This window comes from Zalophus californianus, chromosome 15 (genome assembly GCF_009762305.2).
Source record: "Zalophus californianus isolate mZalCal1 chromosome 15, mZalCal1.pri.v2, whole genome shotgun sequence".
Classification (NCBI taxonomy): domain Eukaryota; kingdom Metazoa; phylum Chordata; class Mammalia; order Carnivora; family Otariidae; genus Zalophus; species Zalophus californianus.
In genome coordinates this window covers 37,154,431-37,178,364 of record NC_045609.1, presented here as the reverse complement: position 1 = coordinate 37,178,364, position 23,934 = coordinate 37,154,431, and the positions used below count along the sequence as shown (strand labels likewise).

The window sequence follows — 23,934 nt, the reverse complement described above, 5'->3', positions numbered from 1 at the left end:
AGTTAACTTTTAAATACTCTATATTCTAAGTTTGATTTCCATCTTGACCTATAGTTAGGTTTTAGAATACTTTTAAACTTGGAGATGTTGGGATATTTACTTTTATTTCTACTATCATCTTAATTTTCTAAATGTAGACTCTGCAGCTTATGCTTTATTATATATATTGAAATTTTGTACTTTGAGTCGTTGATCTTTTTTTGTAATTACTGTTTGGAAGCTATCTAAAAATGTTGCAAAATTTAGCACAAATCTACTAAAGCACTTTCATTATATCCTTAAGTTTCTCATAGTTTGGTCTGCGTGAGCTACTGAAGCTAGAAACACAGTGATATTTTACATATTACTCTCAGTCCACATTTATTTTACTCTAATTGCTAATTAGTTTTACTTTCTATATTTCAGTTATATTATTTTGTGCATAAGTAGGTTATATCTTTATTGTAAATTTTCACTATCAATACAAAACTAACTTGCTTAATGTAACATTTAAAAATTTTCCCTTGAAATACAGTTTTGCATGCCTATTTTGTTTTGCTTTTTCCTATTTCTCTCTGAAAATATCATAGTTTGATTTTTATTTTGGCTTTTGAATAAGTCTGAGAACCTTTGCAATTTAATCAAATCCTTTAGCTCATTTATGTTTAGTTATTAAAATATAATACTATAATTTTGCATTATGCTTTATACATGCTTCTATACTGGTGTCTTTTATTATCCATCTTTGGGTATATAGGCTATATTTTTGTATGCATATTTTCTCTAGCGATGTGTAAACTATCTATATTCTATTTTTGATTCTAGTTAGTGGTTACCAGACATTCTATGAATATGTTTGGAAGTATATTTTCTTAGCATTATTATCTAGAAAAATTTAGCTTTTGATTCTTCCTTTATATCCATCCTCCTCTCTCCTACCTCATTTTTCTGACTTTTAAAAATAAATTAATATTACCATATTAACAAATAATTTTGTCAGTTTTTCTTTCAAGAATTATTTTTGACAATTGCATTTAGTTTAGTAATAAAACATACAACCATTTCTTAAATTCCATGTTTCAATATATTTCACCAGTATTTTAAAACCAAATTTGCTCATTTCTTAATTTCTAAAAGTTTCAAATGATCTTGAAGGATGCTGACTTCTGTTCCTTATTTTTTTAATGAAGTAAATCAATAAATGCTTAGACACTCAGAGATTCAAAAATATTTGGGTTTTTTTTTTAATATTTCTATTGCCTTCACAAATGATTGATGATTTAGCTGCGTGTAGAATTCTTGGAACAAATGTGTCCTTTCCAAACTCAGTTGGCATCATTCTTAAAATTTCTAGAGAAGTCTCTGGCTAACCTGATCGTATACATATTTTTTTCCTCACAGCATTGTGTTAGGTGACACTTTTTCTTCATTTAATATTTTAAATTTAAATATTCACCTGTTACAGATTTAAGTGATGGCCACATTCACTTGGTGAGCCACATCCTCAGTTCATTCTTCAGCTCAAGAGAGGTTGTGTTCATTGTGTCCTTGCTTGCTTACTCATTTTGACTTGCTTGAATTTTGTTTACAGTGTTAACTTGTGAGCACTATCAATTTGACCTCTGTTGTCTTTCCTCAATATCTACTAACATTCTCATTAAAAAAGACAAACAGGCAGGAAGGCAGACAGGCAGACAGGCAGATAGACAGACAGACAGACAGAAAGAAAGAAAGAAAGAAAGAAAGAAAGAAAGAAAGAAAGAAAGAAAGAAAGAAAAAGAAAGAAAGAAAGAAGAAACAAAGAAAGAAAGGAAAGGAAGAAGAAAGAAGGAAAGAAAGAAAGAAAGAAAGAAAGAAAGAAAGAAAGAAAGAAAGAAAAAGAAAGAAAGAAAGAAAGAGAAAGAAAGAAGGAAGGAAAGAAAGAGAAAGGGAAAGGAAGGAAGGAAGGAAAGAGAAAGAAAGAAAGAAAGAAACAAAGAAACAAAGAAACAAACAAAGAAAGAAAGGAAAGTAAGAAGAAAGAAAGAAAGAAAGAGAAAGAAAGAAGGAACGAAAGAAAGAGAAAGGGAAAGGAAGGAAGGAAGGAAAGAGAAAGAAAGAAACAAAGAAACAAAGAAAGAAACAAAGAAAGAAAGAAAGAAGAAAGAAAGAAACAAAGAAAGAAAGAAAGAAGAAAGAAAGAAAGAAAGAAAGAAAGAAAGAAAGAAAGAAAGAAAGAAAGAAAGAAAGAAAAAGAAAGAAAGAAAGAATGGGGAAGGAAGGAAGGAAGAAAGAAAAAGAAAGAAAGAGAAAGAAGGAAAGAAAGAGAAAGGGGAAGGAAGGAAGGAAGGAAGGAAGAAAAAAGAAAGAAAGAGAAAGAAAGAAGGAAAGAAAGAAGAAAAGAAAAAGAAAGGTCTCTACATATTTCTCTATGTAGTTTCGGCCAACTTCTTAGTCTTACTTCCACACCACTGATTTTGTGTGCATGTGATTTTTAGTTCTACAACATAGTGCCTCTTTTTCATTGTTGTTTTGGTAAGACCACCACATGAGATCTACCCACTTAAATTTTTCAATGTACAATACAGTATTGTTAATTATTGCTTCTTAATGGATAAAAATCTGGCCATTGTAAGTTTAGTTACCTTTTAACTATTTCTCTTTATAATTAAGATTCTCCCATTTAAAATGTACAATTCTGTGATTTTTAGTGTAATCAGAAATATGTACAACCATCACCAGTCAATTTTAGAACATTTTCATTGCCTCAAAAAAACCCTCCATATGCTTTAGCAACCCCACTAACCTCTGTCCCCCTCCCCCAGCCCTAAGCAACAATTAATCTACCACCTATCTTTATAGATTTGCTTCTTCTAGACATTTCTTATAAATGGAATCATACAATATGTAGTCTTTTGTGACTGACTTCTTTCACTTAACATACATAATGTTTTCAAGGTATTAGTACTTCATCCCTTTTTATGGTAAGAATAACATTCATATAACTGAATAATATTCATGGATATAACACATTTTATTTATGCATACATTAGGTGATAGACATTTGGACTATTTCTGTTTTTAGCTGTTATGAATAATGTTGCTATAAACATATGTATACAAGTTTTCATATGGATATATTTTTTAAATTTCTCTTGGGTATATACATAGAAGTAGAATTGCTGGGTTATATAACTCTGTTTAACTGTATGAGGAGCTGCTAAACTGTTTCTCGAAGTGGCAGTGTCATTTTATATTCCCACCAGCAGAGTGTTAGGGTTGCAATTTCTCTGCATCCTCACCAACTCTTGTTATGATTTGTCTTTTTGATTATAGCCATCCTAGTGGGTGTAAAGAGGTATCTCACTGTGGTTTTGATTTCCATTTTCCTGATGACTGGTGATCTCGAGCATCTTTTCATTTATTTTGTTGGCCATTTGTATATCTTTTTTTGAGAAATGTTTATTTAAGTCTTTTGTCCATTTTTAAAATTGGGTTATTTGTCTTTATGTTGTTGGGATATAAGATTTTATATATATAAAGATTTTATATATGTAGTCTTAAATAAGATTATATATATTATATATATATTCTGGCTACTATATCAGATATATGATTTACAAATATTTTCTCTCATTCTGTAAGGCTATTTTTTTCACTTTCTGGATAGTGTACTTTGATGCACAAAAATTTTAACTTTGATGAAGTTAAATTTATCTTTTTTGAGGGGGTTGCTGTGCTTTGAGTGTCATATTTAAGAATCCATTTTCAAATCAAAGGTCGTGACACTTTACCCTATGTTTTCTTCTAAGCGTTTCATAGTTTTAGCTCTTACATTTAGGTCTTTGATCCATTTTGAATTAATTTTTGCATATGGTGTGAGGTAGGGGTCCAATTTTATTCTTCTGAATGTGGAAACCCAAGAATTGTAGCACCATTTATTTAAGAGACTATGTTCTTTCTCCATGGAATGGTTTTGGCACCTTGTTGAAATCAATTGACCAAAAGCATGTGAGTTTCTTTCTGGACTCTCAATTCAGTCCCATGTCTGTCCGTATGTCAATTCTACACTGTCTTGATTATAGTAGTGTTGTAGTGTATTTTGAAATCAGGAAGTGTGAGTCCTCCAACTTTATCTCTTTTAGATTATTTGATTATTTGGAGTGCTTACAATTTTATATGAATTTTACATTTTTAAAATTTTTTTAAAAGATTTTATTTATTTATTTGAGAGAGAGAGAGAGAGCAGGAGCGGGGCGGGGGCAGAGGGAGAGGGAGAAGCAGACTTTCTGCTGAGCAGTGAGCCCAATGTGGGGCTCGATCCCAGGACCCTGGGATCATGACCTGAGCCGAAGGCAGATGCTTAACCCACTGAGCCACCCAGGTGCCCCTCATATGAATTTTAGAATCAGCTTTCCCATCTCTATAAAAATGGTTTTGGGGGTTTTGACAGAGATTGTACTGAATCTGTAAATTGTTTGGGGGAACACTGTCTTAATCATATTAAGACTTCCAATCCATAAACATGGGATGCCTTTCCATTATTTAGATTTTCTTTAATGTCTTTCAACAATATTTTGTAGTTTTCAGTGTACCAGTCTTGCACTTCCTTGGTTAAATTTATTCCTAAGTGTTTATTCTTTGTGATGCTATTATAAATGGAATTTCCTAATTTTATTCTTGTATTGTTCGTTGCAAGTGTATAGATATACAAATGATTTTTTGTATATTGACTTTGTACCTGCAAACTTGCTGAACACATTTATTATCTATAATTGAATTTTAATAGATACCTTAGAATTTTCTATATATAACATTATGTTCTCTGTAAACTGAGATAGTTTTACTTCTTTCTTTCTGATATGGTCCCCGCATTTCTTTCTAGCCTTGGCTAGAGCTCCCAGTGCTGTGTTGAATAGAAGTGGTGAGAGCTGACTTTCTTGTCTTGTTCCTGATTCTAAGGGGAAAGCATCCAGTCTTTCACCACTATGTCTGCTGTTAACTTTGGGTTTTTGATACATGCCCTTTATCAGGTTGAAGAAATTCCCTTCTATTCCTAGTTTATTGAATGTTTTTATCATGAAGGGATATTGGATTCTCTTAATTATCTCTAATCACATCTACTTAATTTAAATATCTTACATAAAAAATAATTGGGTAAGTTGTATGAAGTCAGCTTTTTTATAATCTGATCTTTTACTTCTTATAGAAACTATACTTTAAAAAAAATTTTATTCTAAAACAGGTGCTTCTTTTTCTTTTGCTTCTTTTTCTTTTTCTTCTTCCAGCAACCATTTAATCAGTCAAAATGATGCTTTTCCTTTATATCTTAAATACTGTGGTTCCCTTTTAAAAAATATTTATACGGGCTTTTTAAATTTCTCTCTATCAAAAAACAGAGTTGGGTATACGAGGTCGTGAATATTCTATCGCCTACTTTGCGAGCTGTTAGATTCCTCCTCTTGGTCTTATCTAAAAGGGTAATTAGAGCTCAAAGGCCCTTGTCAAAGTTCTACGCCCAGCACTCATACATTTAATGTGCCCCAGTGTTAAGGAGGGGTCTCCTGCTTCTACTGATGTGCCATCTGACTGTAGGGAAGAGGATTTACCTCTGAAAACTTTGGTGGGTGTGCCCCAAGGCCACCTCCACTAGAACACACCTCTGGGGGCTCTTGCCATTACTGCTGTCCCATCCCAGGATGCAGGGCCCTGGTGACCTTTGTTGTGTCATTCCTGATTCCAAATAGGGTCTTGAATGGAAGCAACTGAAAAGTACAGATTCAAGGATGAAATATATGGCCTTGGTTTGCCCACCCCTTACCCCAAACATAAATGATTTTTAAAAAGGGAAGGTTGAGGATGAGCTGACCATTCCTCTCACCGGTGAGAGCTCCGAGTGTCTGCTATTAGGTCGGAAGTATTTATCAGCGCTTCTCGTGCACCAAGCCCTGCTCTGTGCACCTCATGTGTATTAGTTCTATTGTCCTTATAACCACTCTGTTAATACATTTTACAGATCATGAAACTGAGGCACAAAAATGACAAATAACTTTCCAGGGTCACACAGCTCCTGCGAGGTGAAGCCAGCATTAAACCCACCGCCTGACTCTTTTCCCCTGACTGACCCAGCAACAGTTCTCCTGTGCTTGTCCTCGGTCCGCTTCTGTGCCCTGGGGCACATCTGAGCTCCGGCGTCTCTGAGACAAGGTTCTCCTTAGGGTCTGACTCCTGAGTAACATTCCTCAATCTCCTTTGCTGTTGGGATTGTCTATCACTCTGGGTGGGTTTTGCGAGTATTTCAAAGACGAAAGTGAATCTTGCCCCAGGAGTCCTCGGGGACGAATTTGCATATGAATTTGATCTTAATGACTGTGCTAATTTTGTGGATGAGAATATCAAAGCCTAGAACCGGTTAGTCAACCTCCCCCAAGACAGAGAACTAGTGCTGGCTACCCAGGACAAGAACTCCTCTTTACCTGGTTTATTCCCCACTACGTTTTGCCCGGTCAAGTGTCTGAGAAATTGCGGATGTGAAATGCCGCTGTCTTTCCTAACCCTCTCCCAAAGGTCCGTGCGCCCTCAGAAGCCACAGGCAAACTCTGGTTTGAATTCATTTCACCTGCTTGATTTCTTCTTACCTTGGAAAATGGAATGCAGACCCTTGCTTGAGATTTTTCTCAAATTAGGCTGGATGACAAATGTCTTTTTGAGCTCTTTTATTTGACACCCTATTAATTTTTTTAAACTCCCATTGTTTTGTTCCTGACAGACCTGTTATATTTCAGATGTGAGACAAATGTACAATTGAGGGAAACGTCTCTAATATGCTATATTTTGCCTCAGGCTGTTGAGAGGACTTAAAAAAACAAAACCCAAAGTGCACACACCAGGACATCCTGCCCCTCATAATTTTATCTGGCATATTTAATTGATAGAGATTTCTGGGTTAGATTATTATCAAGGCACATAGTAAATTGTAGAGCGTGTGGCCTTAATGACGCTCTTGGCATCTCTTTCCAACGCAGAGAGAAGTTTTGCCACTGTTGGGGAAGGCGACTTCCTGGCCGAAGGTGACAGTACCTCAGACTGGGTAGTTGTACATGGGTTAACAGCCTGGGCAGGCTGCATTTTGTGTCACAAGTCAGAAGTCCCCTAGTAGACACGCAGGGCAGGAAGAGAGGAAGCAGTGTTTGCATCCCTACTAACACCAGTTATGGTAAACACCAACCATTTAGATTTCAGCCCTTTAATGAAAGTTCCCTGAATTGGTTTTTTAAAAGTCAGGCTCTCCTGGCAGAACCAAGCAGGAGAGAAAAGAATGGAATAATTGGAGGCTGCTGTCTTTTCACTTCCCACATAAAATTATTTGAAGAGACAGGCCAGAACTTTAAACAGGCAATCCCAAGAAAAGTTGTAATTTGGATGTCTGTTGTTGTGACATTAGCGTGTTTGCTTAAAGGACTTTTTCCCCCCAACTCTCTCCCCAGACATACTTCAACGACAATATCCTTACCCTGATCCGGACCCTGGTGACCGGAGGAGCCACGCCAGAGCTCGAGGCTCTGATTGCTGAGGAGAATGCACTTCGAGGGGGCTACAGCACCCCCCAGACACTGGCGAATAGGGACCGCTGCCGCGTGGCCCAGTTAGCACTGCTGGATGGGCCCTTTGCAGACTTGGGGGTGAGTTCATGGCGTAGAGGTCCTCTGAGCCCACTGATTGGGAATAACTTGGCCTGGGTGGGCTGGGTACCTGCCTTTTCTGTCTTCTATGGTAAATAACTATGAGGCGATGATTATGGTTACTGGGTAGCAGGCACTGTGCTTTACATACAGTCATTCATTTTTATTCCCATGGCAATCCTTTGACATAGGTTCTATTATCAGACACTCTAAGGAAATTGAGGCTCGAGAGACTGAGGATTGGCCTGATGAGGAATTTGCACCAGGAACCCTGGGCCCTGTGAGCCTATGCACTTACTCACTCCCCTAGGTGTCTTCTATCATGAGCTGGGAGGCATCAGCTGGTTCCAGCATGCAGCCAAGGCTGGGACCCCCCTGTCCACAGGGTCTTGGCATACTGCAGGGCTACTTCACCCCAAAGGCACATTCATAGCCCATGAGGAGCTTGTAAAAACCACTGATGGCCATGCCCAGTTCCCAGGATTCGGAGTGTTTGTATCTGGGTATGACTCAGGCCTTGGAGGTTTTTGAAACACCAACATGCATCTAGAGCCATCAGCCAAACAAAGAGCATCTCATGTGGATCCTTTAATGGCTCTAATTCTGGACCTGGGTCTTCGAATTTCTGAGGCTGGGCCAGGTCACTCTCCCCCATGCCCTCCCGGCCACAGAGGGGATGACCAGTGCCTCCCTTTGGGCCCCATGCACCAGCTGGGTTCACGTACTCTGGCCAAAGTCTGCAGTCTTAACCCTTATTCGCAGCCCTACTCCACCTCCAGGGATTTGCTCAGAGGGTGGAGCCACAAGTCTTGGGGACAGATTCATTTATTGTACAAACAACAGTTTCTCCCAGGGAAAGGGTCATTTTCTCTGTTTCTTCTGAAACCCTGATGCCAACTTGCACCATATTTTGGTGTGGTAATGAGCAAGGACCTTTGTTAGACTGGGCTCTATCATTGACTTTGAAGGGATAAAGATTTTAAATAATGGTAAGATTTGACCCCGTTTGTGTTCTGTCACACGGTGCCCACGTGGAAATTCCAGTGGCAGGAAGGACAAAGGCAGCCACTTTATTCCCAGAGAAGTCATCCTTCAGGGCCCTTCCTGTTCTCACGCCCACCTGAAGCCACCTGGCTGCGTGAAGCCAGCATTTCCAAGTGAGTGGGTTTGCTTTCACATTCCACATCAGGCCCCAGACCTTGGAAGGTGACCGTGAACTGATTAGGACTGTGAATCCCACTTATTCAGCCCACAGCTCTCGCCTCCTGGGGAAACACATTCTCTTCCGCCAGTGCCATCTCGGAGGTCTGTAAATTGTGCTTTTCACACAGTCCTTTCCCTGAAAGAGTCTGTCACCATAGTACCTGGTGGGGTCTTTTCTCCTGGCAGTGATTTTAATTATCACTCGAGCAGTTTTGACAACACGGTCAGATCACAGTGATTACAGCCGAGCTGGGGCTAAACATAATCACCATTTCGCAGAGCTGGTTTCTTCTCAGCCAAGCATGCATCTGAGACCTTCAAGCTTTACACCTTCACTTCAAATGAGGGAGAGGCACACTCTCTTTAGGGCTCTCATTGCTGCAGATGGAAAACTGGAGAGAACTAGAGGAGAACCCCATCATTAGCTGATCTCTCAAAATGACCAGTATTGGATGTAAGCTGTTAATCACAATGACGTCTTTAGCCTCAGTCCCTTGGGACGGACCCTCCAACTCAGGAGACACCAAAACAAGCTTTCGTGAAAAGGCTCGGTTCCCCCTGGACCTCTACTTTCAGACAAATAAAAATGTTTCTCTCTGTTCTTTTCTTGTCTCCCAGGATGGTGGTTGTTATGGTGATCTGTTCTGCAAAGCTCTGAAAACGTATAATATGCTTTGTTTTGGAATTTACCGGCTGAGAGATGCTCACCTCAGCACCCCCAGCCAATGCACGAAGAGGTAAGTATATTTCCACTCTGCTCTCCCAACCCAAATGCAGAGACAGAAATACCCTCTCTTGTCCCCCACTGTGAAGGCAAAGGTCTATATACATGCTCTCAGTATGCAAATGACTCTGCCCACATTATATCCAACACTGAGTTCGGAGGTTATGGGAGGTTTTTTTCTTTAACTACTCATAGCAGATGTAAAGATATTGTGGGAAGAAATCAAGTTTTATAGATTAGTTCCTGAATAGGAGCATCTCCTCCAAACTCCAGCTACTGGGATCATTCTGTTGGTACCTAGTAGATATTTCATATTGCTAGTGTTTAAGATAAATGGTTCCTTTGCCATATCTTAGATGCCTATATTTTTACTGACTGTATTTTTAATGGACTTACTTTTTAAACTTTTATATATTTATTTCAAGAAAATTATGTATTATCACCTTAAGTAGAAAAAATAAGTTTATGTGTGCTATATTTTTCTAATTGCATTAAAATAAATTCATAGCAACCCCAAATTAAAAGTACGTCATAGAATTACCAAAATCAGTGTGTTTGCATGATATACCTCAAGAAACAATTCTATAGAGATGAGTAATTCTCAGCTTGGCTTGCACTTTAGAATCACCAGCGGTGCTTTTTTAAAAGTATTCTGATTTCTCTGACTTAATTGGTCTGGATTGAAAATATAGATAATTTTTTAATGCACAGAGGTTATAGTATATAGCCAGAGTGGAGACAAATTGCTGTAGACTAGTGAGTTCTCAAAGTTTAGTGAGCATGAGAATCACCTGCAAAGCTTGTCAAAACACAAATTGCTGGACCCCACCCCAGCGCATCTGACTCCATAGATCTGGAGTGGAGTTGCTTAGGAATTTGCATTTTAAGTTCCCAGGTGATGCTGGTATGTCTGGCTTGAGGACCCACTTTGAGGTGTACTACTATAGAGGAAACAGTAATTTTTTTTTTTTTGATCCTGTGATGTGTGTCCAGGATGGTCAGAACATTCTAGAATGAAAGATGCAGTGCACTCCGTGAACCTCCTGAATGCATTTGGGCTACTCAGGATCAGAATTGAACTTGATATTGAATTGAAAGGGGCACATAGACCATAGGAAGCACAGTTTGGTTCTCCCATCATAGGCATTAATTCAGCGTCTCTGCCAGGGCTTGTGGCGGGCCTCCTGCCCTGAGCTAAAGAGAGGAAGATTTAGTTCAGCTTGGGAGAGAACGTTTAAGGCCTTGGACCAGCTAGAAGCCCATCCTCCAGATGCTCTTCAAGACCTGAGGAGCCTCTTGGTTCAGAGGGGGGGTGAACTATGCAGCCAGTTTATCGTCATTCCATAACCCCTTTGTTTTCCCGGGCAGGTATGTCATCACCAACCCCCCGTACGAGTTTGAGCTCGTGCCGACAGACCTGATCTTCTGCTTGATGCAGTTTGACCACAACGCCGGCCAGTCCCGGGCCAGCCTCTCCCATTCCTCCCACTCGTCCCAGTCCTCCAGCAAGAAGAGCTCCTCCGTGCACTCCATCCCGTCCACAGCAAACCGACAGAACCGACCGAAGTCCCGGGAGTCCCGAGACAAACAGAAGTACGTGCAGGAAGAGCGCCTCTGATATGTGTACCCACTGCCACCGTGTGTGAAACTGTATCTGCCATTCATTTCCCCAGTGGGTGTTTCCAACAGTAACTTCCCCCCTTTTCCCCTGTAGTCCCCCCTCTTTTTTACACATATTTGCATATGTATGATAGTGTGCATGTGGTTGTCATTTTTATTTCACCACCATAAAACCCTTGAGCACAACAGCAAATAAGCAGAAGGACCAAAAGTTATTTATGATTCTAGGGGAAAAAATAACCCAAAGGCATGCTCCAGACATAAATAGCTCACTGCAGGAAGGAGTTCGCAGAGCAGGGGAGAGCCATTGTGATCCATGTCAGTTATGCAAAGCAAGTTTAGTTAATGTAGAAGAAAAGTTTGTTCTGATTTATCAGGATTATCAGGGTGCTTCGGGTTTTGATTTTGTTGTTGTTTTCCTTCCTTCTTTCCTTTCTTTTTTTTTTTTAATACACACGCAATAATATATACATACACATTTATTTGAAAGGAGCAACCAAAAAGCAACAAAAACATATCGATTGTTTCCACTCTCTGGGCTAAAGCCTCGTGAAGCATTTAAAAGGCTTTCCCCATTTGTGTAGATGATTATTAAGCACCTGCTTTTATAAGAGAACATCTGAGATTTTTTTTACTCACCAGGGCCTTTTTGTCCCAGAGCTCACTTCCTCTGGGAGTTCCTGTGAACATTTCTACCCTTACTGTGGAGGAAAGAACAGTATCCCATTCGTGGATTTATCAAATTCTAGTCACTTAAGTGAACAGAGGTTTCATTGCATATTAAATTGTTATTCTGTCTCCTTATGCCATATGACTAGCTATTTTTTTTTTCTTTCACTTTTGACATTTTGGATGAAAAGCCATATGTATCATAAATATCGATGTAAGTCATTAAAAACTGCCTTCCTGGGACTTTTACATCTTTTAAAAGGTGAATTACTTACCTTATGTACAGAATAAATAATGCTCAGGAAAGAGTGAGTATTTTTCCATGCACTCTCAGGGGACCTTTTTACTCCCCTTTGTTTGATTAGCCAGGGCCCCAATGCCAGGGAGGAGCAAGGGCTGGGGCCGTGGTAGAGCGTGAGGAAGGTAAACCCAGCAGCAGATCATGTTTTTCTAGGAGCCGACCTGCTAAATAAATCAGAAGGTAGGGGGGAACCGAGCCCCAGTTGACTCAACAAAGACAAAAGCTAGCCACCACCTCGGACTGTTGGCACAGCTGCGTGGTGCTGGCTGTCCCGAAGCAGAGAGCTGGTGGGAAGATTCCTCCTCCCGTTTCTTGAACATGGCCAATTCACTTAGGCAGACGAATGACAACAACAGCTAGCCGCTCCTTGTCGTCAGGAGGTGGGGGAGAAGTGTGCAACAGTGAGCCAAACACATTTTGGTATAATCATTTTTTTTCTTTTGTTTTCCTTCTTTCCTTCCTTTTTTAACAGTTAGTAAGCATGAGAGGAAAGGTAGAAAAATCCCTTTTTTTCAATATACGGTCGTCAGATGTTTTATGCATGCACATCAGGCTTTAGGCAGGGTAGTAGTCCTTACAAATCGGCAACCTCCACCGGAACCAAAGTCTTGTACTTGTGGACTAGCCCGGGGCTGGTGTATACCGATTTGAAATGTCTACTTTAAAAAAATTCCATCAAGCAGAATAGGGGTGGAGGGGAGGAGAAAAATGCCACAGCTATACCATCTCTATAAAGGTGTTTTTATGGTGAATGCTTTGAGTTTAGATTTCGGACCCCCTCTCCCCCCAAGCATGGTAGTTTTGGAGATTTGCTTGCTGTGTGAATTGACAAGCACTTTTACTGACAAAATGGTGAGGCTGAGTCTGAACCTCTGCCCCCATACCAAAGACAGGGCAGTGCAGTATTCAGACCAGGAATGGGGTGGGGCAAAATTGTATACATGTATATTAAAAAGCCCTACGAGTGGAAAAATTTTTTTCAAATTATTTTTGTCCCTATATATATCGATTTCTATATTATGTATAACTATCTATCTTTTTATATAGAACTATATATATATATATCTCTGTATATATATACACACACATATACCCCAGTTTGGGATCATGAAGAGCTTTTCATGCATTCTTTGCAAAGGAGGTTATAGAGTTGTGCCCATAGAACATTTATAACTATAAGAATGTGCCAGTTAAAGTGCTCAACAGGAAATATGACAGTTTAAAAGCATTGTAAAACTCACATAGCTTACTTCTCTCTCTAAAGTGCAACAAGGATGAATAGAATGGGCCAAGGTATGACAATTAATGGTTCTGCATGACCTAGCCACTGCTGGGGGTTTTCTTCTATAACGTTGTCCTTGTGAAAACTTTTGTGAAATTAAAAAAAAAAAAAAAGGAGTTACAAATTTTATTCTGTTATTGGTTTGTTTATTTTTATTTATATTGTTCTGTTTGTGGTTTTATTTAGTTTGTTTTGCTTTTTTCCTTTTTTCTTTCTCCCCTTTCCCCTCCTCTTCCCTACTTCTCCTCCTTCCTCCACTTTCTAAATTGCTCAGCGCGATGAGGCTATGCTGCTGCTATGCTGGATCCCTTAGAGTTTGTTTTGGTGTTCTTGGTTTTGGGGTTGGGTAATTTGGGGGGAACTTCTCTCCATCTGGCTTGCCTTTAAATCTGCACGTGGCCTCCCTGCCCACCTTGGTACCTTGCTCCAAGTCCAAAAGCATTTTTCCATCAAGAAACCCAGCTTCCTCCACTTCCCCCTCATCAGCACCACCCCAACCCAGCCCCTCCCCCATTGGTCTGTCCACATCTCTGTGTTTATCTTGGCAAGACCTACTAAATCAAAATACGATGCCAGGCGATAAACTTTGCTGGAAAGCATTGGCAGCTATTCCATTTGGCAAACCTGCTTCTCGGTTCATATTTTATCCTCCTTTTAATTTAGACCAGGAGGTGTATTAGTGACAAAAGCACTGGTCTCCTTGATGTTCGATCAGTAGGACCCCAAAGGAAAACTGCTCAGTTGTGTGTATCAACTCACAGAGCACGCCCAGTTATCTGGGGCCTCACGAGTCAGGCCCTGCGTTATCCACGTCTCTCCTTCCACCTGCCTTTCAGGCACTTGTTACAGCCCAACAAGAGATTGGGCAGATAGAGAGAAGTAATTCCAAAAGGCATTTTATATACAATCTGTTAGCAGCTCTGATGAGATGATGTTGTGACAAGAATGGAGTGGGTACAGACTGTGACATGAGAGGAAACTTTGGAATTTTCCCAGGACCTTGGGTGCACAATTGAGAGTTGACTGTAGCATTTGGCTAATGATGCATTCAGTGATGAAAAGGTATCATTATGACCTCTGTTCTATGAGCTGAAACTACTATATTATACTTTCCTCAGTAGAACCAAGAGTCTCCTCCATTGTTTTCCATGTGACTCCAAACTTCCTCATTCCCCTTTCAGGTTCTCTTAGGAGGGAAGCACACAAGGTTCTCCGATTATGTCTCTCCCCTTCCTGCTCCCCATAAAAAAAGAAAAAAATAGGGATGAAATAGAAAGGGAGGAAGAAAGAAAGATGAAAGAAAGAAAGACAAGAGAAAGAAAGATGAAAGAAAGAAAGATGAAATAAAGAAAGATGAAAGAAAGAAAGAAAGAGAAAAAGAAAGAAAGAAAGAGAAAGAAGAAAGAAAGAGAAAGAAAAGAAGAAGAGGTAAAGGGTAGAAAGTGAAAGAATTATTTGAAGAGAAAGTATATACATTTAAAAAGAGCAACAGCTAGAAACTCAATTATCTGTACCGTTCTAGAAGAGAAGAATTTGTAAACCATTCAGCCCGATTTGCTTTAGGCTGAGAAAGGGCTGAACCTTAAATAAGTGGGTAGACCAGGAGATGTGGTGAAGCCTTCTCAGCCTCAACACTTGCTCGAAATGATGGTAAAATCATCACCATCCCTAAGGACTGCTACCCAGGGTCCTTCCTGAAGCCAGTTCAAATAGAGAAAGCTGGACCCTTAGACATAAAATTCTGCCACAACTGGGAGAAATTTCAAAATCAGTATGAATATTACAGGTTGTGACCCAGAACCTTAATATAAGCTCTCAGTAAATATTCTGAAATAAATTGATCTTAAATATTTTCAGACCTTTCATCATGTTATCAATTATCTTTACTCCCTTGGCTTATCTTAAAAAAAAATACAAGAAAGCCTCTGGGTGCTTCCCGATGCTGCGGTGCTATTGGCACTTTTTCGAGCTGGGCTCACAGCTGGGAGGGGGAATAATAGCCTTATGTGTACAGTGAGACAGAGACACCAACTGTGCCCCCGCCAGCATTGTTAAGATCTCAGATGACCAGTAAAACCTTTGACTGGCTCTTCTTCAGCATGGGAAAAGCCTAAAGGTGTCTGCATCCCAATAGAGACAATTAAATCAACCTGCCAGGTTCCTATAGCAACAGGCTCCTGAAGGATAAAGGGGAGCGTATAGAAACTTCAGGGCCCGTGGAAGTCAAGAAAGTCAAGACAGGGTAAAAATCAGTGTCCCAGTCAGCTTCTTCAGCCCATCCCTGCTTTGTCATAACAGGATGAAGAACAAGTTGTGGGCACCTGTCACTAAACTTGGTTGCCTGTCTCCCACCAGGAGATCGCACATCTCTTGCATCTATTGCATAGGGAGGTGAGGGGGATTATCCCCTGCCACCTGAAAGGGAAGAGTGAAGAGTCTGTCCTTGCACAAAGGCCCCAGAAAAGGGCCCCAGAAAAGGGCCGGAGTGGGCAGTTTGCTCTGCCCAGTGAATGGCAGCATTAGACTTTCAGTTAAAAGAGGCAAATAGAGTCATGGCGGACAATTGCAAAGAAGTGTCAGTTTTCATGAATGGAGGCTGCTTTGGTTCTGGTACGGATGGTTTTCATCTCTATGAAAGAGCCACACTTTGCCCATGGAGAGGGAAGAGCGCAGTATGCATGGGTGGGGTTCCCTGGGGCCTTGGGGTCTGCCGGGCAGAAGGCACGTGCCAGCCTGCCTCCTGGAATGGTGAGCTGTGAAACCATGCAGCGTTACCTTTGAAGGCTTCAGCTCCTGGTTAGGGCTTACAGTTCTTAGCTGTTGTCTCTAGCCACATGGAACCTTTTCCTTTCAAGCCCTTTCTCTCTAGACCTCAGTTTGTGGTACAGCAGGACCAATGAGGGCCAATGATTCCAGATACCTTTGCTGTATTATCGTCTCTCCTTTAATGCATTCTTCTCTGGGGAGCAGTTATGTAAAAAGGCTAAATCCCACAGCACTGACAACCCGCAGAGCCAGCAAAGAGGCTCAGTTTTCACAGCGCAGCCTGTTTCTCTGCTTGTAGGTACCCAGGCGGTGAGGTCAGCCCAGGTCTGGGGTTCTTACCTCCCATAGCCCACCTTGCCAGGCTCCCCATGGCTTGAGGAAGTCCTAGCTCTTATCCTGGACCCTTCTACCTCAGTAATGGAAGTAGTAATGGGAGACTCAGATGGCTTGTGGGTGGGGTAGGGCACCTGTTGAGTACAAAGCCATTATTTTAAGGATACAGGTCCCATGGCAGGGTAGCAACCCGGGACTCCTCAGAAAGAGCACTGGGTCACTCCTTCCTCTCCTTTCCTTCCAAATGAAGATAACCCGAGCAAATCTTCCTCTGTCATCTCTACTGCCAAAATCCCCATTTTGCAGGCCAGCACCCAAATTTATGACCCTTATATGTCCACTCCCAGTTTATCTGTGGCCACACTGAAAAGGACCACCCATCCTCACTGTAGCCCTTTAGTACTGAGAATACTCACATTAATGCTAACCTCATATAACAAGCTAATACCTTAGTGCTTACTTAGTGCCAGATTCTTCTAAGCCCTTTACATAGGGTAACTCACTCAATCCTCACCCAAGCTCAGATGTACAGGCAGTTCACATCTCTGTTCGAAGGAATCTGTAGGACAGACTTGTTCGAAGTCATCCAGCCAGAAAGTGGCAGAGTGGCATTTAAAACTGGACTATGAACTCTGCCCCTCTGCCATCCTGGAGGCTGCCATTACGAACAGATGCCAGTGCTCACGTTTACTTACCATGCATCTGGACCTGTGGTGAGTGCTCACCAGCACTAGCCCCTTTCATCCAGACAACAGTGTTAGGAAGATCTGATCACGAGCCCATTTTACAGAAGAAAAACTGTACCTGAGCTCAATTACACAATGACTTGCTTGGAGCCATGCAACTCCCTTGTGAGACCCCAGATCCCTTTGACCTTACCCTCCTGCCCCACACCATCTCCCTAGCCCACGCCTCCCTGCCAGTCCGTCCATGGTGGAGAGCCCATGACCCTGTTGGTCTCCACAGGTGCCTTCTCCCAATGGCAGTGCGCCGGCTCTTTTAGAAGCATCTCTGTGCAGTCAGTGTCCGGATTTTGTCTCGTGCTACTAGCCCCCTTGCCAGAGACTGCCACGCCTCCTGTCCCTGATCCCAGCAGGTCACACACCACCCTCGCAGGGATGACATCATGGTTAGTAGCCTCGAGAGGCTTGTTAACAAATGGGGCTGTTTTACTCTGGCAGCTAGGAGGCCCTCACAGCCAGATCCATTGCCCTTTCCATCTTAGGAACAAAAAACGAAGCTCCCGGAAATTTTTCTGGCCTGTGGGATGAGGCAGGGAAAGGAGATAAACTCAGGGATTTAGGTTTATCCTGGACCACTTCAGCACTCATGTGAATCCCTTCCCTGAGTATTCTTTCTCATGGCCAGTGTTGTAGCCTCCCATTGGCACAGTTCCTTCTTTGGAAGGAGAGATTCAATAAACCAAAGTGTCATTGTCATACCTCAAGCACTCTCTGTTGAAGCAAATGACTGACGATCATTAAAGTGTGTGTTCCTCTGATGCCCTTTAGGAGAATCTCTTTGTAAAATACCTTTGCCCCTGGATATTTTACTAGAATACTCAGAGCACTAGTATATTTCCATTTTCTCAACATCTTATCCAACCAAGTCTCCAACAACTTACATATATTTATATCTTATAAGGCACCCAAATTAAAAAGCCTGTTTCTCAGGCATAATGAGAACCTCAACTCATCTCCAGGATGTGCTTGCACACAACTCCTTCTTGCGTGGAAGCTGAATGGCCAAACACAGAGGCTGCTCTGGATAGCTTTTCTTCTATGGCAAGAAGTGTAGGAGGCAAGAGAAAACGGAGCTTAAATGGGGAAATAATGCTCTCTTTCTTACTGACAGCAGAAAGAAATTGATATTCTCTCTGCCGAGAAAGGTCAAAATGCCAACTTTGAATTGAACTGTAAAGACTAAATTCTGAACAATTATTCTCTGCAGCAGTTGTAAAAATTTCAGCAAATTGCAGCTGTCTTAGGTCTTTTGCCCAAAAGACCCACTCATTTCCATCAGCAGAGTTCAGTTTCCTTTCCAACCTGGCATGTCCAACCTAGCACTAAATCCCTTTGCACAATCAGTCCCCACAGTGGCACAGCCAAAACCAAGGGCAGCTCAGGCAAACAGCACAGACGCCCAGTTCTGCTCCTCTGAAAATCATCTTTACGCATAAACCATTGGAAAAAGTCGTAGTTTGAAATTGTTTCAGCGGCCTGGCAATGCTTTTAAAACATGATAACCATCACACTCCACTCCTCTCTGAAAGGTTAGTTTAATCGTAGATCACAAAAAATTGGTTTCCACAAATGCATAATGGTTCATCTATGTCACACTTGAACTAAATGGTTTTTTAAATGGAGCTGAAATTATTTTGATGTGTACACAGTCCTGGATTTCTATACAACCTTTTTTAACCAGTCCATCAGGAACCTTGCCTCTAAAGCCTCATTAATAATTCAGATGTGCTGATGACTTTAAAAGATCTATGGAATTGAAGCGTAGGGAAAAAAAAAATCTCTGCTTGACAAAAAGATAAATGAATGTAGAAAGAAGCTGTAGGAGTCTGGCAAGCTGTAGATCATCTCAGAACAGATTGTAACTTTATCATTCTGTCAGGGGGAATAATTTAAAGCACTTAATCAGTTAGCTTCACTGTGAGGATGTAGCATTATGAATTCCTATCGTCCAATCTGTTCAAATCGAAGTGAACTTAATTATAATAGGTGAGAGAGCCAGAGCAGGAGAAAGGGGAGTGGAGAATGATCCGAGAGACGGTAGTTTCCTGGGGGTAAACTGAGCTGCCGAACAAAAGGTAGTGAGCAAGCTCTCACCGAGGCACACCCCAGCTCCAGGGACAGTGTTTACACTGAGGGCTCAGACTTGACACAGCAAGAGAGAGGACGCATCCAGGAGAAACAAGCAGAGCAGTTATGAGCCGATGGCAGATGCTGAATCTATAGATCATTAGCCTATCAGACAGACAGACGTACAGACGTAAAAACACGCGCGCACACCTACGTATACTCTTCCATCAAGCCAGGTGAGCAATTTTGGTTAACGTATCAGTCCAGGACCACTGACAAGGCAGTTGTGACTTCTTCTGATAGGCAGAAATGAGGCCATTGTCTCTAGAGCCGTGGGTGTGCCTGAAAGTTTTCCCCCTTTTTCTTTTCTTTTCCTAAGCCACTAATATGATTCCCAAATTCGAATGTCCTATTTTCCCAGCCTCTTCATGTCTGTACACATGGCCGGTTCTCCAGAAAGTTTCAATCCTAGAAAAAGGCAGGGGCGAGGCCCGAGTCCTGTAAAATAGCACTGAAATGCTGAGAGGATGCTAGGCCATTTTCCCCCATCCCCCTCCCGCCCCCACAAACGCTCTGACTCAGCATTCTCTCAGCCATCTCTGTATTCAGGGTGGAAATGAAATGCCAAGACTTCGTGGAGCTCCCTTGTCAACACCTCGGGTTATTATATTCGGTTAAGATACTGCCACTAAGAATTCTTTTCATAACTTTATACCAACACAGAGTTTTCTTTCTTGAAATAAAAGCCATCTCAAAATCATCCTCAAACTTTGGTTGCTATTTTGATTTTTAGTCTCATTGCCCAGCAAAATCTGTGGGCTTACTTTAAGACCCTCAAAACTGGCTGCAAAAAAAGAAAAAAGAAAAAAAGAAGAGTGGCATATCGAGTATAACTTTAAGTATGTCTGTTACAAACAAAGCCAAGTAGAGGTTGAGAGGAGGAGATGCTAGATCACTGACTCTGTGTCAGGGACAATGTCCCTCATGTTCCACTCAAATCAGTGAACGTACAAATCTTTCCTCAGGCACAATGTTCATGCCCAATATTTGATTCAGCATCTCCTTCCCACCAAAGCTTTCCAGGCCCCTAAAGGAACCCCAGAGAACATTGCTAGAGTTCCTCTTCCAACCCCTCTTTATTCTCAGAGGTCCACCCACAGTGCCTCCAAGTCCCAAGGGTGCATTGGTCATCACTTGCCACAGGCTGCAGAGGTGTCCCACGTTCTGGGGTTCTCCCTAGACCACACTATCTCTTAGCAACTACTCACCGTCAGCTTCTATCGATTACATTTTTGCATTTTTTCAATGAACTTTCCAAAGACTTTACCCTAGGACTAATTAAGCTTCTCATTTCTCCTTCTTGTTCTCTATCCATTTTGCCCTTTAGCAGAAAAGAAATGGTTTACAGATGAACCGGATAATGCCTATCCCAGAAACATTCAAATCAAGCCCATCAGTACCCACATGGCTAACCAGATCAACCAATATAAATCCACAAGCAGCTTGATTCCACCAATCAGAGAAGTTGAAGATGAATGTTGACTCCCAGGAGACCAGAACTATTTTTTTAAAGCCTGACAAACTTCATAAATGGTGATGTGACTTTTCTTCCTCTTACATGCTGAATCACTGGTGGAAACGTTAGGATAAGCGAGAATCGCAAGAAAAATAAAGTAGACAGATCTTTCTCTATGTCTGCCTTGAATATTGCTTCCATGTATTTTGGAAAAGAAAGTGATTTCATTTATAAATGAACATACTAAAAAAGTCATGTATAGCCTCTAGCATTTTAAATTATTTTTATTTATTAGAAAGAAAATATATTTTTTCTTTTTCTTTTTTCATTGTCAAATATCTTCCCTGTATCTAAACAATGCAAAATCAACACGAGTAAGTGGCCAGACTCCTTAATGCGTATTTCTCTTCTTTCTCTCTTTTCCTTTGAGGAGAATGATGGTCACCACCACAATTAATTGTAATGAAGGGCAATGGATTATTAAAACAATTTAAAAATGGTCCAATGATGTAAACATGTATTTTAGTAAATTCATAAAAGAAGACAAAAGGGGGCAGGTGAATTTCCTGGATGGGTGTGTATCTTAGCTGCACTGACACCAGCTCTTAATAAATGGAAACTTATTTATTTTCTCAGTTGAAAGTCATATTTTTGTAGTTTTAGTTTTCATTCTGTATTGCTCATCCCTTTGTTCGTATATTTGAAGGGAAGACCTTCTTACAGCTTTTCTACAATTGCCAGATGAGGTTTATCCGGCCAACGAATGGTGCCAGGAGGATTGTGAGCATGCCTGGGACATAGAAGTTGAGGACCAGATGCACACGAGATATTGCTCTGTTTGTTGTGCAAATGGTGGGGACTCCTCCATGCTGTTATGCTTCTCATTTCCTATGTCTAAACCACCCATGCAAGTACAGGAATTTCAACTCTGGAAGGGTCTGGTGGACTCTTTCCCCATGCCCCAGGTCTCAGAGATTTTAGCCTGAAAGTTTGTAAACACCGGTGGATAGTTTCACTTCACGATAGGATATGATAACGCATTCGTTTTTTCACCGAGTTTTTGTTTAAAAGCCAGAAAAATTTCCACGACCAAGAAGACTACTTTTGCCCAGATTTTATTTGTTTTTTTTTCAGGCTTTCCTTTAGTTGCTGGGACAAAACACACAAACTTGCTGCAACGGTGTAAAACATAATAACGACAAAAGGAAAGCAATGAGTGCACTCAATACAGACTGTTAGAAAAGGCCTTTGAAAATGACCAGCAATGAAATCAAATGTCTCAGCCACTTCCAACTGTGCTCAAAGATTTTTCTAGCCATCAGACACAATTACCAAGTCTCAGCGCTCTGCCGTGGCTTGCATGCTCCGTGTCTAGTCGTCCCGGCAACTGTTATGTTCCAAAAGATTTAGCAAATCTTTCAACTTCAAAATGATCAATCTTTTATACAGTCATCAGGGTCTATGGAGAAGCATGGATGTGATAGTGATTTTTCTTTTCTTAAAAATGTTAACTGTGGACACTTGAAGAAACCAAACTTACCAAAATATCCCCCCAAAGTCCCATGATATCTCTTCCATTAACTCTTTAGGCCATGACCCTGTGGCACTTAGGGTATTAGTGCAAATCAGATCAGAGCCAAGCAATGAAATCACCATGAAAACATACGTCCACTAAGTACTCCAATGACCAGTGTAGGCAAAATGAGCTTCCACCCCTGTCTACTCCCTGCAGAGCCCATGTAGTTGTGCTTCCGCCTTGTAGGCGCCGTCCTGAAGTGACTTGTCAGACTGTGGTTACCCTGTTGTCACATTTTGTAGAAGTAGTTCTATAAAAGTATTGTGAATATAATGTACGTCCAAAATTGGATTGTTTAAAAACTACTTATAACCAATCACTAGTCTACACAGTGGACTAAAATGACTTCAGCAGTCTACATTCAGGCTTATGAACATTTCCTGGTTTCCAACAGAAGCAAAACGGGTCTGTGGGGGTGAATCCCTAGTTTGGATTTCACAACTTTCCTGAAAGCTAGGCCTTCTTCTACATAATGATTTTGCACTGGGGTTGCCTTAGTACGGTCATATTAACCCACGCTCTTCTTTCCTTCATGAACCCTGGTGGGCTCTTCTTCACGCTTCTTCCTGATAACCATTTCTGAATTTGTCCTGTTTGGTGTCCTCTGGCAGGTGATGGTGAAGATCTAAATGATCTTCCCGTAGAGAAACACAGTGTCCTGTGCCTCTCGAACCCATCTCTCCATAGAAAACACAAGGTCAACTCCATGACCTGATTGACTAGAGATTTGAATCTAAATTCCTTTTCTTTTTTCTTTTCTTTTCTTTTTTTCTTTTCTTTTCTTTCTTTTCTTTTTCTTCTTCTTTTCCTTCTTTCCATTCAAGTATTGCTGAAAGAAAACTTTTTTTTCCTTTAGACCAAAATGGCTAAAATGGCTTCCTATAGCAAAGGGCCACCCCAAAACTAATTGGCAGGAATCTATTTTCTTCTACGGTACAGCAGCAAACTCATGCTGTTTTGTTTTTGATAACGAATTCAATAACAATTCAATAATAAATTGTTCTGAGGCAAAATAAAAACGAGGTGTTTTTTTTTTTGAGGAAGTATGCAAAATGGTTGGTGGCTCCTTTGGCAGAAACTGGTGCCTGGTAAGGTCAAAGTGACACGAGAACAGAAACAAGATTGTAAGACACTGAAGAGCTCCAGCCAATGCTATAGAGCTTCCTGATTAGTTTCTATGTGTTGATCTCTCTGGTCAGGAAGTGGTCATCTTTCGACCCCACTGTGACAGACCCGTTCCCATTTTACTGACTAAATTAAGCATAGACCAATGATGGTCATCATCGGTACTGTCTGTCTTGTAAGACTATGATCTGTCCCAGTTTAGGGTTCCAGAAAAGTACTTACCCAAACTAAAGACTCTTGGGTGCTTTGGGAATCCAAGACTCATCAAAAGGCTATTTAAAAAGCGGAAAGCACCTATTTACAAAGACATCATCACCATCATCATCTTTCTTATTAAGAAAACTTTTACTTTCATCTAAGCAATTTTAT

The 23,934-nt window shown here is 40.9% G+C and overlaps 1 protein-coding gene across 26 annotated transcripts in view; it reads left to right on the top strand.

The window, feature by feature from the left end:
• KCNMA1 (potassium calcium-activated channel subfamily M alpha 1) overlaps positions 1-21,494 on the top strand; it is a 746,603-nt gene extending 725,109 nt beyond the window's left edge. For 5 of the 26 annotated variants that reach the window (XM_027596063.1, XM_027596077.1, XM_027596070.1 and 2 more), the window contains 5 exons: positions 7,446-7,640; positions 9,462-9,580; positions 10,936-11,160; positions 13,422-13,450; positions 20,736-21,494. In XM_027596063.1, coding sequence (XP_027451864.1) covers positions 7,446-7,640; positions 9,462-9,580; positions 10,936-11,160; positions 13,422-13,450; positions 20,736-20,890 — 723 coding nt within the window. In that variant the 3' untranslated portion in view covers positions 20,891-21,494. Of the gene's footprint in view, positions 1-7,445; positions 7,641-9,461; positions 9,581-10,935; positions 13,551-20,735 lie in introns of those variants that run through there. The other 21 variants (XM_027596089.1, XM_027596086.1, XM_027596083.1 and 18 more) reach the window with 8 other exon arrangements.
• Positions 21,495-23,934: the final 2,440 nt, after the last annotated feature.